We start from the raw sequence: 15,700 nt of genomic DNA on the forward strand, positions 1-15,700 counted from the left end.
ACATACCTTACAAAACAGCACTTCTCTCCTACCAGTAACATCACCCAGGCCAGGTTAGGGTAATCCAGGCATTTTGTTTCAAAGGACCACACCTCAAGTTCCTTTCAGGAAAGCTTTTCAGGAATATCAACCCCCCTTTTTTATTTGTATTTTTTTTTACCAAAGTTGTCCCCAGACTACAATTTTGAACCAACAAGTCATGCTTTTGACATTCATTTCGCTGCTGACAACCATGACAGTAAGATGTTTACAGATCTTTAAAAGGTGTCTAAAATTCCACCCGGAAGGAGCCACATCTTTCTGGAACGCTGATAACCTGTTCAGTATTCGGAAACCCAATGATTGCCAGCTGTTGACCAAGCAAGGGTTCACTTTATAGTAGCAACAACTTTATTGTGCCATTCTGAAGCATGGTGACGACCCTTCAACAGGCAAAGCAAGCGCATGCGACACAAAGAATGGCTATGACAGCAGCACTTTTTGCTGGAGTTCTAGTGGCAGATATCTTCAAAGCTGTAACCAGGACATTCTGGTATTAATTCTTGATCTTTACCTCTTGGAATATCCAATCCAGGTATGATAATGCAAATCTCATCGCCCATCTTCTCCTTCTGCATCATTATGTTGCTTGTTAGTCATGATTAGAGCACATAACTGTATTAAAGATCCTATTACGAAGAGAAAATATTATGTGTTACCACAGTTTTCCTGTGTTTCATAGATTCACATGCCACCTTCCCCAGTTGCTTATCTCTTTGAAACGTTATGAAAATCTGAGCTCTGAAAATCCCTAGGGACAGTTCAGAGCTTCTCCATCTCAGTGCATTTAAGCTGGTAGAATGCACATGGGCTTTGTTAATGAATATGTCTTGTGACCGCTTATTTAACATTTGTATTGAAGATTTGCAACTGATTGACTAAGATTAACACTACGCTCATGAATTCACGTAAGATCCCTTCAAGTCTGGCGAATCAGTATTTACAGGTAAGTAACGTTCATAATTGTCCGAAGGATAAACCCCCTTTGAAATGTAAACTATATTAATTTTACTTTAACTACCCCCACACCCTCAGAATAAGACATGACCCCATTGCAAGGTTTTATGAAAAATTTTAAAGGTGTTGTGGGACAGACAGCTTACATATGATTATGAATTGAAATAAGGCAATCTTACTGTGTCTCGAAATGCATGTAACAGAGATCTTCTTATCGGCTGGATTGCCTGTAAGGTTAATGTTGTTTAATTTGAAAACCATTAAAACATTATTTAAAAAAAAAAGTATTTCCCTGATTACAAACAATTGTTAACTAGCAAGTAAATTCGTGATCTCCTTTGCTTTTACTTTGGGAAGTCAAGCAGCAAGCCAGCCTACCCTGGCAAATAAGTAGGTGGCACCTCGGGGAAATGCTTTTGCAATTTGTTTCGCGGTACTTCTCTGACAGTCCCGAGCAACAATGTATTTATTTATAACACATCTTGTATTACAGAATATCATTCTGGGGAGCAGAATCAACTGGGCAGAGGATCGACAGCTAAGAGATATAGTTCTGAAACTGGAGATGAATGCAGACTCCATCGCAAAGACATGAATTGTGAAACATTGTGATGATCATGGTTTTATTGTACCGTACTTAGAGCAGATTGTTGGAATGTTAGATGCAAAAACTGCATAATACATCCATGTAACATAGAAATAATTATTACTACCGATATTAACCTATTGCTTTGTACAAACCGTTTCTGCAGGAAACGTTTTAATAGATTTTAATTTTTTTTACATGTATTCCTTTCTTGTTTTTGGCTTCTAAGATAAAGTGTATGATGGATTTTAACTTTGCTGTATTTTCACACCATTCTTTAGTTTTTAAGATTGCTTATTTGCTATTTATAATCTGTTAATTTGTAATGAATTTAGCATTACCTTTTCAAAAGGAGTGCAGGAGTCCAAGTGTTTTTCTTGCGCTCCCATAAGGACTATTTAAGTTTTTAATAAATGGTTTACACATGTATGGGCAAGTGGCTTTGAAGCATATTGGCAGGTAATAGATGTTCTGTCACTTTGGCATTTCATGAGCAGACCCAAGGAAGCTAGGAAAAACCGTGTTGCACCACGAAGTATAAAATTGATAGTGAATTAATACTTTGTATTAAAGTAATGTGTAAAGTAGTTGGAAAGAAACCAATGAAACCTGCAATGCCACTGGAGGTACATGTGTGAGTCGTCTAGCACAGCGGTTCTTAACCTTTTGACTTATGTGAACTCACTGGAATCTGGGGACCCCCTCACTGAGCCATTATTGGAAGCCGGGGATCTCCAGCCAAAGGAACTTCCATGATATGAATTAACCTCAAAACACTACACAATAATACAAAAACAAGTATGCACCGAACACATGCTCAAATATTGAACTGTTGTATTTAATTCAAAAATATAGAAAACCTTTCGATTTTGCTTCTGTTTGTATTATTCTGCAATCATTTTAATATATACATTTTAATATTCATTTTTTAAAACAGTCATGAACCCCCTGATCCCCAGGGGTCCTCGGACCACAGGTTAAGAACCACTGCTAGCACATTTCGCTATAGTTTGTATCTGTCCGGGTCGTTGATCTGCTAGAAATGTGAGTTGTATGACTCAGAGGAGACAGAAGGTGAAAACCAATAAAACATTATTTTAAAAAATTAAGTATTTCCCTGATTATAAACAATTGTTAACTAGCAAGTAAATTTGTAATCACCTTTGCTTTTACTTTGGGAAGTCAAGCAGCAAGCCAGCCTACCCTGGCAAATAAGTAGGTGACACCTCGGGGAAATGCTTTTGCAATTTGTTTCGTGGTACTTCTCTGACAGTCCCGAGCAACAATGTATTTATTTATAACACATCTTGTATTACAGAATATCATTCTGGGGAGCAGAATCAACTTGGCAGAAGATCGACAGCTAAGAGATATAGGCCCTCATTCTGACCTTGGCGGGCGTCCCGCCGTTAGGTTACTGTTCCGCGGTCGAAAGACCGCGGCGGTAATTCTGACATTCCCGCTGGGCTGGCGGGCGGCCGCCTTCAGGCCGCCCGCCAGCCCAGCGGGAAAGAGGCTTCCACGATGAAGCCGGCTCGGAATCGAGCCGGCGGAGTGGAAGCTGTGCGACGGGTGCAGTTGCACCCGTCGCGTATTTCACTGTCTGCGCAGCAGACAGTGAAATACATTTAGGGGCCCTCTTACGGGGGCCCCTGCAGTGCCCATGCCAGTGGCATGGGCACTGCAGGGGCCCCCAGGGGCCCCGCGACCCCCCCTACCGCCATCCGGTTCCCGGCGGGCGGACCGCCGGGAACTGGATGGCGGTAGGGGGGGTCGGAATCCCCTCGGCGGCGCAGCTAGCTGCGCCGCCTTGGAGGATTCCAATGGGCGGCGGTACACTGGCGGGAGACCGCCAGTGTTGCCGGTCCGACCGCGGCTTTACCGCCGCGGTCGGAATGCCCATTGGAGCACCGCCGGCCTGTCGGCGGTGCTCCCGCGGTCCTCCAACCCGGCGGTCATGGACCGCCAGGGTTGGAATGACCACCATAGTTCTGAAACTGGAGATGAGTGCATACTCCTTCGCAAAGACATGAATTGTGAAACATTTTGATGATCATGGTTTTATTGTACCGTACTTGAGCAGATTGTTAGAATGTTAGATGCAAAAACTGCATAATACATCCATGTAACATAGAAATAATTATGTCTACCGTTATTAACCTATTGCTTTGTACAAACAGTTTCTGCAGGAAACGTTTTAATAGATTTTAAATGTTTTTACATGTATTCCTTACTTGTTTTTGGCTTCTAAGATAAAGTGTATGATGGATTTTAACTTTGCTGTATTTTCACACCATTCTTTAGTTTTTAAGATTGCTTATTTGCTATTTAAAATCTGTTACTTTGTTATGAATTTAGCATTACCTGTTCAAAAGGAGTGCAGGAGTCCATGTGTTTTTCTTACGCTCTCATAAGGACTGCTTACGTTTTTAATACTTACATGGTTTACATATGTATGGGCAAGTGGCTTTGAAGCATTTTAGCAGGTAATAAATGCTCTGTCACTTTGGAATTTCATGAGCAGACCCAGGAAGATAGGAAAAACCTTGTTGCACCACGAAGTATAAAATTGGTAGTGAATTAATACTTTGTATTAAAGTAATGTGTAAAGGTGTTGGAAAGAAACCAGTGAAACCTGCAAGGCCACTGGAGGTACATGTGTGAGTCGTCTAGCACAGCGGTTCCTAACCTTTTGACATCTGTGAACGCACTGGAATCCAGGGACCCCATCACTGAGCCATTATTGGAAGCCGGGAATCTCCAGCCAAAGGAACTTCCATGATATGAATAAACCTCAAGACAATACACAATAATACAAAAACAAGTATGCACCGAACACATGTTCAAATATTGAACTGTTGGGTTTAATTAAAAAAAAAAATAGGGGACTTTTTGTAGGAAAATGGCACTCTGTTGCAGTAACCCCCCCACTTTTTGCCTGATATTGATGCTGACTTGACTGAGAAGTGTGCTGGGACCCTGCTAACCAGGCCCTAGCACCAGTGTTCACTTACTCAAAATGTACCATTGTTTCCACAATTGGCACACCCCTGGCACACAGATAAGTCCCTTGTAAAAGGTACCAGTGGTACCAAGGGCCCTGTGTCCAGGGAAGGTCCCTATGGGCTGCAGCATGTGTTGTGCCACTCTAAGGGACCCCTCACCTAACACATGCACACTGCCATTGCAGATTGTGTGTGTTAGTGGGGATAAAAAGGCAAAGTCGACATGGCATCCCCCTCAGGATGCCATGCACACAAAATACTGCCTGTGGCATAGGTACGTCACACCTCTAGCAGGTCTTACAGCCCTACGGCAGGGTGCACTATACCATAGGTGAGGGCATAGCTGCATGAGCAATACGCCCCTACAGTGTCTGAGTCTATTCTTAGACATTTGTAGGTACAGTGTGGCCATATTAAGTATGTGGTCTGGGAGTTTATCAAAAATGAACTCCACAGTTCCATAATGGCTACACTGAATACTGGGAAGTTTGATATCAAACTTCTCAGAATAATAAACCCACACTGATGCCAGTGTTGGATGCATTAGAAAATGCACACAGAGGGCATCTTAGAGATGCCCCCTGTATTTGACCCAATCCTTCAGTGCAGGACTGACTGGTCTGTGCCAGCCTGCTGCTGAGAGAGACGAATTTCTGACCCCATGGGGTGAGGGCCTTTGTGCCCTCTGAGGCCAGAAACAAAGCCTGCTGTGGGTGGAGGTGCTTCACACCTCCACCTAGCAGTGAGCCTCAAAGGCTCAGGCTTCGTGTTACAATGCCTCAAGGCACTCCAGCTAGTGGAGATGCCCGCCCACTGGACACAGCCCCCACTTTTGGCGGCAAGTCCAGGCGAGATAATGAGAAAAACAAGGAGGAGTCACCCACCAGTCAGGACAGCCCCTAAGGTGTCCTGAGCTGAGGTGACCCCTTCCTTTAGAAATCCTCCACCTTGATTTTGGAGGATTTCCCCAATAGGAATAGGGATGTACCCCCCCCCTTCCCTCTGGGAGGAGGCACAAGGAGGGTGTAGCCACCCTCAAGGTCAGTATCCATTGGCTACTTCCCCCCTGACCTAAACACACCCCTAAATGTATTATTTAAGAGTGGCCCTGAACCCAAGAAATCAGATTCCTGCAACCTGAAGAAACAAGAAGGACTGCTGACCTACAAACCTGCAGAGAAGACGGAAGACAACAACTGCTTTGGCCCCAGCCCTACCGGCCAGTCTCCTGATTCGAAAAACCTGCAACCAGCGATGCATCCGACAGGGACCAGCGACCTCTGAAGCCTCAGAGGACTGCCCTGGACTAAAGGACCAAGAAACGCCCGTGAGCAGCGGCCCTGCTCAACACCAGCAACTTCCTTGCAACAAAGAAGCAACTTTCTAAGACTTCACGTTTCCCGCCGGAAGCGTGAGACTTCACACTCTGCACCCGACGCCCCCGGCTCGAGATCCAGAGAACAAACACCACAGGGAGGACTCCCCGGTGACTGCGAGCCCGTGAGTAGCCTGAGACGACCCCCCCTGAGCCTCAACAGCGACGCCTGCAGAGAGAATCCACATGCTCCCCCTGACTGCGACTGCCTGTAACAAGGGACCCAACGCCTGGAACCAGCACTGCACCTGCAGCCCCCAGGACCTGAGGAACCGAACCTCATTGCAGGAGTGTCCCCCAGGCGACCCTCTGCCTAGCCCATGTGGTGGCTCTTCCGAGAAGCCACCCCTGTGCCTGCCTGCACCGCTAGAGTGACCCCAGGGTCCCTCCATTGTTTCCTATCTGAAACCCGACACCTGCTTGGCACACTGCACCAGGCCGCTCCTGTGCCGCTGAGGGTGTGTTTTGTGTGCCTACTTGTCCACCCCCCAGTTGCTCTACAAAACTCCCCTGGTCTGCCCCCCGAGGGCGCGGGTACTTACCCGCTGGCAGACTGGAACCAGAGCACCCCTGTTCTCCATAGGTGCCTATGTGTTCTGGGCACCTCTTTGACCTCTGCACCTGACAGGCCCTGAGCTGCTGGTGTGGTAACTTTGGGGTTGCCTTGAACCCCTAATGGTGGGCTGCCTATGCCCAGGAACTGAGACTTGTAAGTGTTTTATTTACCCCACAATCTAACATTTATTTACCTCCCCCAGGAACTGTTGATTTTTGCACAGTGTCCACTTTTGAAATAGCTTATTGCTATTTTAACAAAGACTGTATATGATATTGCTTTAATTCAAAGTTCTTAACTTACCTGTGTGGTGTACCTTGCATTTTATATATTTACTTCAAATCTTGAACCTGTGGTTCTTAAACTGAACTAAGAAAACATATTTTTTTATATAAAAACCTATTGGCCTGGAGTAAGTCTTTGAGTGTGTGTTCCTCATTTATTGCCTGTATGTGTACAACAAATGCTCAACACTAACCTCTGATAAGCCTACTGCTCGACCACACTACCACAAAATCAAGCATTAGAATTATCTAATTTTGCCACTATTTTACCTCTAAGGGGAAGCCTTGGACTCTGTGCAAACTATCTCTTATTTTGAGATAGTACATTCAGAGCCAACTTCCTACACTTTTCGATTTTGCTTCTCTGTTTGTATTATTCTTCATTCATTTTAATGTATTAATTTTAATATTGATTTTTTTAAAACAGTCATGGACCCCCTGATCCCCAGGGGTCCTCAGACCACAGGTTAAGAATCACTGCAAGCATATTTTGCTATAGTTTGTATCTGTCCGGGTTGTTGGTCTGCTGTAAATGTGAGTTGTATGACTCAGAGGAGACGGAAGGTGATTTTCTTTTGCACTGGAAATCCTGGCAAAAGGTGACCAAACCCTTCTAAACCTTTGCACAGTTCTGTGGATGTTGTCCTTGTTATAAACGTAGGCCCCAAAAGAGGAAAGATTTACTGTTAGAACTAATGATTGCTAGAGAACCAGCTAGAAGACAAACTGTTCAAAAGCAGCACTTTTGGGGGAGGAGAGGCAAACAGGTGCCAATTTATCTAGTATGGTACTGCAGCCACTGACGTAAGAGCACAAGTATGTAATGAAAAAAACATCCTCCTCCTGGCTACCAGCATGTTCCTGGTCATCCTGAAGGAGCAGGCCTAGAAGTAGAGTCTTAATGGGATTTCTCCCACCCTTCAGCTTTCTTCCCTTAGCTCTTGGAAGGACATTTCCTCTAAAGGAGACTCCATGACCTGTGTCGTGTTCTCTGCTGAAGACATGTTAGCTAGCTAGAGTGGTGTAGGATCCCTAACTATTCTAAGTCCCCAAAAAGAAGTTTGGAGTAAGGGCTATGGCTAAACCCTCCTCTTACTCGAACCCAAGAGACTGTTTCCAGGTATAGTGTAGATCCATAGCTAGTAAGTGGTCTTTCCTGTGGAAAGTACCAAGTGACAGAGTGGTAAGGCAATTGCAAGTGCTTATCCCACTGCTGCACCACCAATGTAGGAAGCTGGCCTTGTGTGTGGTGGGTACCCAAGGTACGTACACCTTATACCAAGTCCAGGTATATCCTCTTGGTGAAGTGCAGGCAGTGTCTAGAAGCCAGGCTCTCTAGAGGTAGGGTCGATGAACAGCCAAGGCTTATCTAGGAGACATGCAAAGCTCATGCAAAACCACTGTAGTCACACAGCACTTACACATGAAAGAAAACACTAAGTTGTACAAAAATAAAGGTACATTAATTTTTGGTCACACAATACCACAAAATACTTGAAGGGCAACCCTCCAATAGGAGGTAAGTACACATTACATACACTAATAAACAGCAATAGGCATAGAAAAGGTTAAAAACAGTTCAAATGCAGTTAGACAATAGTGACCCTAGGGGGAGCCCAAACCAAATACTAAAAAAATGGAATGTGAACACAGGACCCTCACCTAGGTAAGTGGAATGTGTAGAGGGGAGCTGGGAGTACTAGAAAACCACAGGAGCAAGTAACACAGTAGCCCCAAGCGGCCAGGAAAGCAGGAGTAAATCACTGGATTTTCCCCCAAACCATCCAAAAAGGAAGGAAAAGAAGACACCCATACAAGACTGCAAGAAACCAGCAGTGGATTCTTGGAGAGGAAGACCTCTGGAGAGAGGGGACCAAGTCCAAGAGTCACAGTGGAGTCCAGGAGGAGTAGGAGCTACTACCCACCCAGCTGTACTTGCAGGTGTTGGTCGATGGTGATGAAGAGGTCAGCACTGGAGCCGGAAAAGAGTTCCTGAGGGACTGAGGGATGCAGAAGATGTCTCACACTGGAAGGAAGATTGCAGACTGGTGTTGGTACAGGAATTCCACCAACAAGCCTTGGCAAAAGCAAATATCGAAGTTGGCAGAGAATGGTGTGCCGGGGACCGGAGAGGTCCAGGAGGACTCAACCCAGGAAGGGGAGTCAGAGAGGACCCTCAGTGACACAGAGCCCACAGGAGTCCCACAGGACAGGGACACAAAAGTTGCGGAAGAAGCCCATGCAGCACTACAGGAAGTGATCACACACCGCAGGAGAACCATGCAGAGGGCTGTGCGTCGCAGGAAGAAGTGCGGATGGCTGGAGCTGCATGTAGCCTGAAGTTCCCTTGGAGGAGATGCAAACAAGCCTTGGGAGCTGCAAGAGACGTGGTGCACGGGGATACTGTCCTGCGTGGGAAGGCAAGGGCTTACCTCCACCAAAGTTGGACGGCTGGCAGAGAGTAGCAAGAGGACTACTCCAGACCACCACCTGTGATGCAGGATCCACAGAGCTCAGGATGAGAGGAGATCCACGCAGCCGGTTGTCATTGCAGTAGGTGCCTGCGGATGCAGGGGAGTGACTCCTTCACTCCAAGGGAGATTCCTTCTTGTGCAGCAGCCCTCAGAGGATGCACAGCCGGGGAAATGTTGCAGAAGCTAGAGGTAGTAGCGGAAACAATGTTGCTAGAAGAGTCTTCGTGGATGCAGATTGTCGGTTCCTGGAGGGTGCAGTCAGGGTTCCAGTGGCTAGAAGTCAAATTGGAGGTTGCAGAGGAGTCCTGCTGGAATCTTGCAAGCCGAATCTGAGGACCCACCCAAGAGAGAGAGAGACCATTAACAGCCCTGAACAGGGGATTGGTCACCTAGTTAGGTGACCGCCTATCAGGAGGGGGCTCTGACGTCACCTGCCTAGCCTGGCCACTCATGCTCCCAGAGGTCCTTGCCAACCTTGGATTCAAAATGGCAGAATCAAGGGACCCTCAGGAGGAGCTCTGGCCACCACCCCTGGGGTGGTGATACAGGGGAGTGGTCACCCCCCTTTCCATTGTCCAGTTCGCACCAGAGCCAGGACGGGGGGTGGGAGGGGTCCCTGAACTGGTGTGGACTGGTTTATGCACAGAAGGCACCAAATGTGCCCTTCAAAGCATAACAGTGGCCTAAGGAGGCTACACCCCTCAAGCCAGTCACCTATTTCCAAAGGGAAATGGTGTTACCTCCCTCTCCCAAAGGAAATCCTTTGTTCTGCCTTCCTGGGCTTGATCAGATCAAGCAGCAGGAGGGCAGAAACCTGTCTGAGGGGTGGCAGCAGCTTAGGCTGCCTGGAAAACCCTGTGAGACTGGTGGTAGCAGTGCTGGGGGTCCTCTAAGGATTCCCCAGAGTGCATGGATCATACTTCCAATACTTGCAACAGTATTGGAGTATGATTCCAACATGTTTGATACCAAACATGCCTAGGTTCGGAGTTACCATTATGTAGCTGGACATAGGTAGTGACCTATGTCCAGGTCACACATAAAATGGTGTCCCACACTCATAAAGTCCAGGAAAATGGAGCTAGAGTTCGTTGGGGGTACCTCTGATAGTGCAGGGGTGCCCTCACACACAGGTACTTGCACCCTGCCCTTTGGGCTAGGAGGGCATGTCATGGGGTGACTTACAGTGACCTGGTAGTGAAAGGGTGCATGCACCCTTCACGCAGGCTGCAATGGCAGGCCTGCAGAACACTTTGTATTGGCTCCCTATGGGTGGCATAATACATGCTGCAGCCCATAGGGATCCCCTGGTACCCTAGTGCCCTGGGTACCTATGTTCCATGTACTAGAGACTTACATGGGGGTACCAGTATGCCAAATGTGGGGTGAGAATGGTACAAGAACCAAGTTAGAAGGGAGAGAGCGTAATCACTGGGGTCCTGGTTAGCTAAATCCCAGTGAACACAGTCAAACACACTGACAACAAGCAGAAAATGGGGGTAACCATGCCAAGAAAGAGGGTAATTTCCTACACTGTCCAGCAAGATGCAGTAGAGAAGTGTAGAGGGGCAGGCATCTGCCCTTACTAAGAGCCACAAGCCAGCATCTTGGCCTCCTTTAGCAGCAAACCAATAAGGACAAAAATACGAAAGTGCTCCAAGCTAAGTAGAAAGGATAGAAAGTGGGTTTATATTCTGATCAAGAAAAGAAGAAACAAGTGGAATCCGAAATAGTGGATGTGTGGCTACGCTAGCAGGACTTGCGCAAAGTCCTAGAGCGACCGAAGGTGGTAGACCTTTAAATCTCTGCGGCTTTATGATAGATACAAAAGTCTCAAATGGCAATTTAATCCCCTTTACAGTAGAGCTGAGGATACTGTGTTTTCCATGAAGAAAAAACTTTCCTAAAGGTTCAGAAAGAAGGAATCCCGAGGTGATAACTGAAAATCATTTCCCTATAGCTGTGAGATTTTACACTGACGTACAACATGGTAAATGGTCCTCCAGTGGACAATGCAGCTACTGTTCGAGGATTGAGTATCCACAAACATAATGGCCCCTGGACAACTGTGGAAGTTAAGAAATCAGGGCAGTTCGACTCTCTAATGTAATCCTGAAATTCAGCACACAGCCCATTTAATTGCCTGATGCACATCATTACACTGTACAAGCACATCATTACACTGTACAACATATGACTAAAGGTTATTTCTTGCGTTTCACAGAATGCTATGCTATCTCTCCTATGTTTGCCCAGTCTCCAATGACAGTACTTTAGCAGTTTTGGGTGCCATGATAGTGTCAGTGAACCTAAAAGGGAGCCGTACACAAGGCTGTAGAACATAACATATTCTCCATCGTGGGCATAAATTAACTCTGCGTCTCGAAAAACGTTTCAATATCACATTTACATTTTTTTATATTTTAAATCAGGTTGACCACTATTAAAGCACATTTTTATTAACAAATGCCAACCTAAAAATGTTTTATTTAAAAAAAAAAAAAAGCAGGGAATAGTAACGCTAAACAGGTTTTCATAAATTATGGACGAATTTGCATTTGGTTGCCATCCTCTAAACATTTAATAGCTGCTTGGATGTGATATATGCGTGTTATCACTTTTCAGAAGCTCAGGCATAAGGGCATGTTTCACTAGAAGAAAAGCAGTGACCGCAGTGCTCTTGCCAAACCTACCAGTAATAATAAGTCAAGCCACCCTCTGCAAATTGCGAACATGAACATTTTCTCGTCTTACCTCACCGTCCATTTCTTTTTCCCTTAGGTATGAAGTTACTATTGTTTTATATTACTTATGAATGTCAAAGAAAATTGCATTATGGCAAAGAAAATGTTAATTATGTCTCCATCATGGGTATTTAGTTTGAATTTCTTCCCTTCCCTTTCCTCCTCATTTGTAAGGCCGGAACATAGCCAGGCTCAATTTATTCCAAATTCAAACTGTCGGAAAAAAACTGACCCTGTTGTGAATAGTGGGATTGTTTGTTTTCTTGAACTCTTCATGTAACTGTGTCTAGTTTCTCACGTGAAAGCCTACTAGCAGAAGGGCTATTCCCTGCTCTATTTTTATTACTTTTTGGTAAAAAAAAAAAAAAGGTTTTTGAAATAGTGTTGTAGGAAAATGCCTCTCATGGCATGGTTACCCCCTAACTTGTTGCCTTTTGTTGATGCTAGTTATGATTGAGAGTGTGCTGGAACCCTGCCAACCAGGCCCCAACTCCAGTGTTCTTTCCCTAAACTGTACCTTTGTTCCCAAAATTGGCACAGCCCTGGCACACAGATCAGTCCATTGTTAATGGTACCCCTGGTACCAAGGACCCTGTGACCAGGGAAGGTTTCTAAGGGCTGCAGCATGTATTATGTCGCCCTGGGGACCCCTCACTCAGCACATGCACACTGCCTCACAGATTGTGCGCGCTGGTGGGGAGAAAATGACTAAGTCGAAATGGCACTCCCCTCAGGGTGCCATGCCCACATTCCACTGCCTGTGGCATAGGTAAGTCACCCCTCTAGCCCTAAGGGAGGGTGCACTATACCACAGGTGAGGGCATAATTGCATGAGCAATATTCCCGTACAGTGTCTAAGCCAAATCTTAGACATTGTAAGTGCAGGGTAGCCATAAAGAGTATGTGGTCTGAGAGTCTGTCAATTACAAACTCCACAGTTCCATAATGGCTACACTGAATTCTGGGAAGTTTGGTATCAAACTTCTCAGCACAATAAATCTACAATTATGCCAGTGTGGGATTTATTGAAAAAGGCACACTGAGGGCATCTTAAAGATGCCCCCTGTACACCAGTCCATTTCCGAGTGTTAGGCTGACCAGTTCCTTCCAGCCTGCCACAACCAGACAGGTTTCTGGCGACATGGGGTGAATGCCTTTGTCACTCTGTGGCCAGGAACAAAGCCTGTACTGGGTGGAGGTACTTCTCACCTCCCCCTGCAGGAACTGTAACACCTGGCGGTGAGCCTCAAAGGCTCAAGCCTGTTGTTACAGGGCCTCAGGAAATTCCAACTGTTGGAGATGCCCGCCTCTCCGGACACAGCCCCCACTTTTGGCGGCAAGTCCGGAGGAGATAATGAGAAAAACAAGGAGAAATCACCCGCCCCTAAGGTGTCCTGAGCTGAGGTGACCCCTGCCTTAAGAAATCCTCCATCTTGTTTTGGAGGATTCCCCCAATAGGAATAGGGATGTGCCCCCTACCCACAGGGAGGAGGCATAAAGAGGGTGTTGCCACCCTCCAGGGCATTAGCCATTGGCTACTGCCCCTCAGGACTAAATTCACCCCTAAATTGAGTGTTTAGGGGTGACCCTGAACCCAGGAAATCAGATTCCTGCAACCTGAAGAATGAAGAAGGACTGCTGACCTAAAAGCCCCGCAGATACGACAGAGATAACTGACTTGGCCCCAGCCCTACCGGCCTGTCTCCAGACTCCAAGAACCTGCACAGCGACGCATCCAGCTGGACCAGCAACCTCTGAAGACTCAGAGGACTGGCCTGCACCTAAAGGACCAAGAACCACCAGAGGACAGCGGCTCTGTCCAGAAACCACAGCAAAGAAAGCTACTTTAAAGGGACTCCAGCTTCCTGCCAGAAGCGTGAGTCTTCACACTCTGCACCTGACGCCCCTGGCTCAAGTTCAGGACAACCAACACAGCAGAGAGGACTCCCAGGTGACTCCAACGATGTGGACACCCTGAGTCGACCTCCCTGCACCCCCCCTAGCGACGCCTGCAGAGAGGATCCAGAGACTCCCCCTGACTGCGACTGCCTGGTAACAAAGAAACCAGACGCTTGGACCAAGCACTGCACCCGCAGCCCCCAGGACCGAGAGGAACCACCTACCAGTGTAAGAGTGACCAGCAGGTGGCCCTCATCATAGCCCAGTCGGTGGCTGGCCCGAGAAGCCCTCCTGTGCCCAGCCTGCATCGCCAGAGAGACCCCCGAGTCCCTCCATTGTTTTCAATGACAAACCCGACATCTACTTTGCACACTGCACCCGGCCACCCCTGTGCCGCTGAGGGTGTACTTTGTGTGCCAGTGTTCACCCTCCCACCCACCTCCAGTGCTCAACAAAACCCCCCTGGTCTGCTCCCCGAGGACGCAGGTACTTACCTGCTAGCAGACTGGAACCAGAGCACCCCTGTTCTCCATAGGCGCCTATGTTGTTTGGGCCCTCCTTTGACCTCTCCACCTGACCGGCCCTGTGTTGCTGAGGGTTTGGGGTTGCCTTGAACCCCCAGCGGTGGGCTGCCTATGCCCAGGAGACTGAACTTATAAGTGCTTTACTTACCTGAGAAAACTAACCAAACTTACCTCCCCCAGGAACTGTTGATTTTTGCACTGTGTCCACTTTGAAAATAGCTTATTGCCATTTTTGCCAAAACTGTGTACAGTTCTGTTTTCATTCAAAGTTCCTTCCTTACCTGTGTGAAGTACCTTACCATTTATGTACTTGCCTAAAATTTTAATCTTGTGGTTCTAAAATAAATTAAGAAAATAATATTTTTCTATATAAAAACCTATTGGCCTGGAGTTAAGTCTTAGAGTGTGTGTTCTCATTTATTGCCTGTGTGTGTGCAAGTGCTTAACACTACCCTCTGATAAGCTTACTGCTCGACCACACTACCACAAAACAGAGCATTAGTATTATCTAATGTTGCCACTATCAACCTCTAAGGGGAACCCTTGGACTCTGTGCACACTATCTCTCACTTTGAGATAGTATACACAGAGCCAACTTCCTACAAGTGTTTTCAGCCAAATGGATTTTAATAGCAATTGATTTATTTATATTTGGCTGTACATAGACAGAATATCTTGCGTTTATGAGCATGCCTTGTTAAATTTTTTCGAAATGAAAAAGTGATTTAAAAAAATGCAAATTGAACCCACATAAATGTAGATTTCTTTGTGGTTCCACAAAAATACCCATTATTAGAGAACCAGTTGTGCAAGTAATGAACGTTTGCGTAGTTATACAGAGTAGCGTCCCCTTCATTAGTTGTGTATGGTGTCAAAGTTTAAAATGAAACAAAACTCACTGCAGTTAAAATGAAGCATCTATCACACTTTGTAGTAAGACGGTGGTGGGGGAAGGGTTGGGCCAGATAGTGGTGGCATGATGTTCTACTGGTGAAATGACCTGCAGCCAGTGCTCTTTAGCATTCCCAGGTTGGGTAATGTGGGTGGCTTAGGGTCGGAAGTTGAGAAGGCAGCTAAAATCCTTGTGAGAGGGCCAGAGGCAGAGAGGTGGGAAGTGGGCCTCTGAACGACAATGGCTTTGGGGGTGTGTGTTAGGCTATAGTGTTTTTGTAAAGCACATCGTACTCTATCGAGGCGGTCTTTTGTCATTCGGCATTGTGAAATACTTTACTCATGAATGTCTGCATTTCTTTTAAA

General features: G+C 46.3%; 1 protein-coding gene across 2 annotated transcripts in view; it reads left to right on the plus strand.

Moving 5' to 3' along the window:
* Positions 1-2,691, plus strand: part of CENPH (centromere protein H) — a 322,688-nt gene extending 319,997 nt beyond the window's left edge. The window contains exon 9 of one of the 2 annotated variants that reach the window (XM_069223100.1): positions 1,490-2,691. In XM_069223100.1, the coding sequence (XP_069079201.1) occupies positions 1,490-1,591 (102 nt within the window). In that variant the 3' untranslated portion in view covers positions 1,592-2,691. The remainder of the gene's footprint in view (positions 1-1,489) is intronic. The other variant, XM_069223109.1, reaches the window with a different exon arrangement.
* The last annotated feature ends 13,009 nt before the right edge of the window (positions 2,692-15,700 follow it).

Source organism: Pleurodeles waltl, chromosome 1_1, assembly GCF_031143425.1.
Source record: "Pleurodeles waltl isolate 20211129_DDA chromosome 1_1, aPleWal1.hap1.20221129, whole genome shotgun sequence".
NCBI lineage: Eukaryota > Metazoa > Chordata > Amphibia > Caudata > Salamandridae > Pleurodeles > Pleurodeles waltl.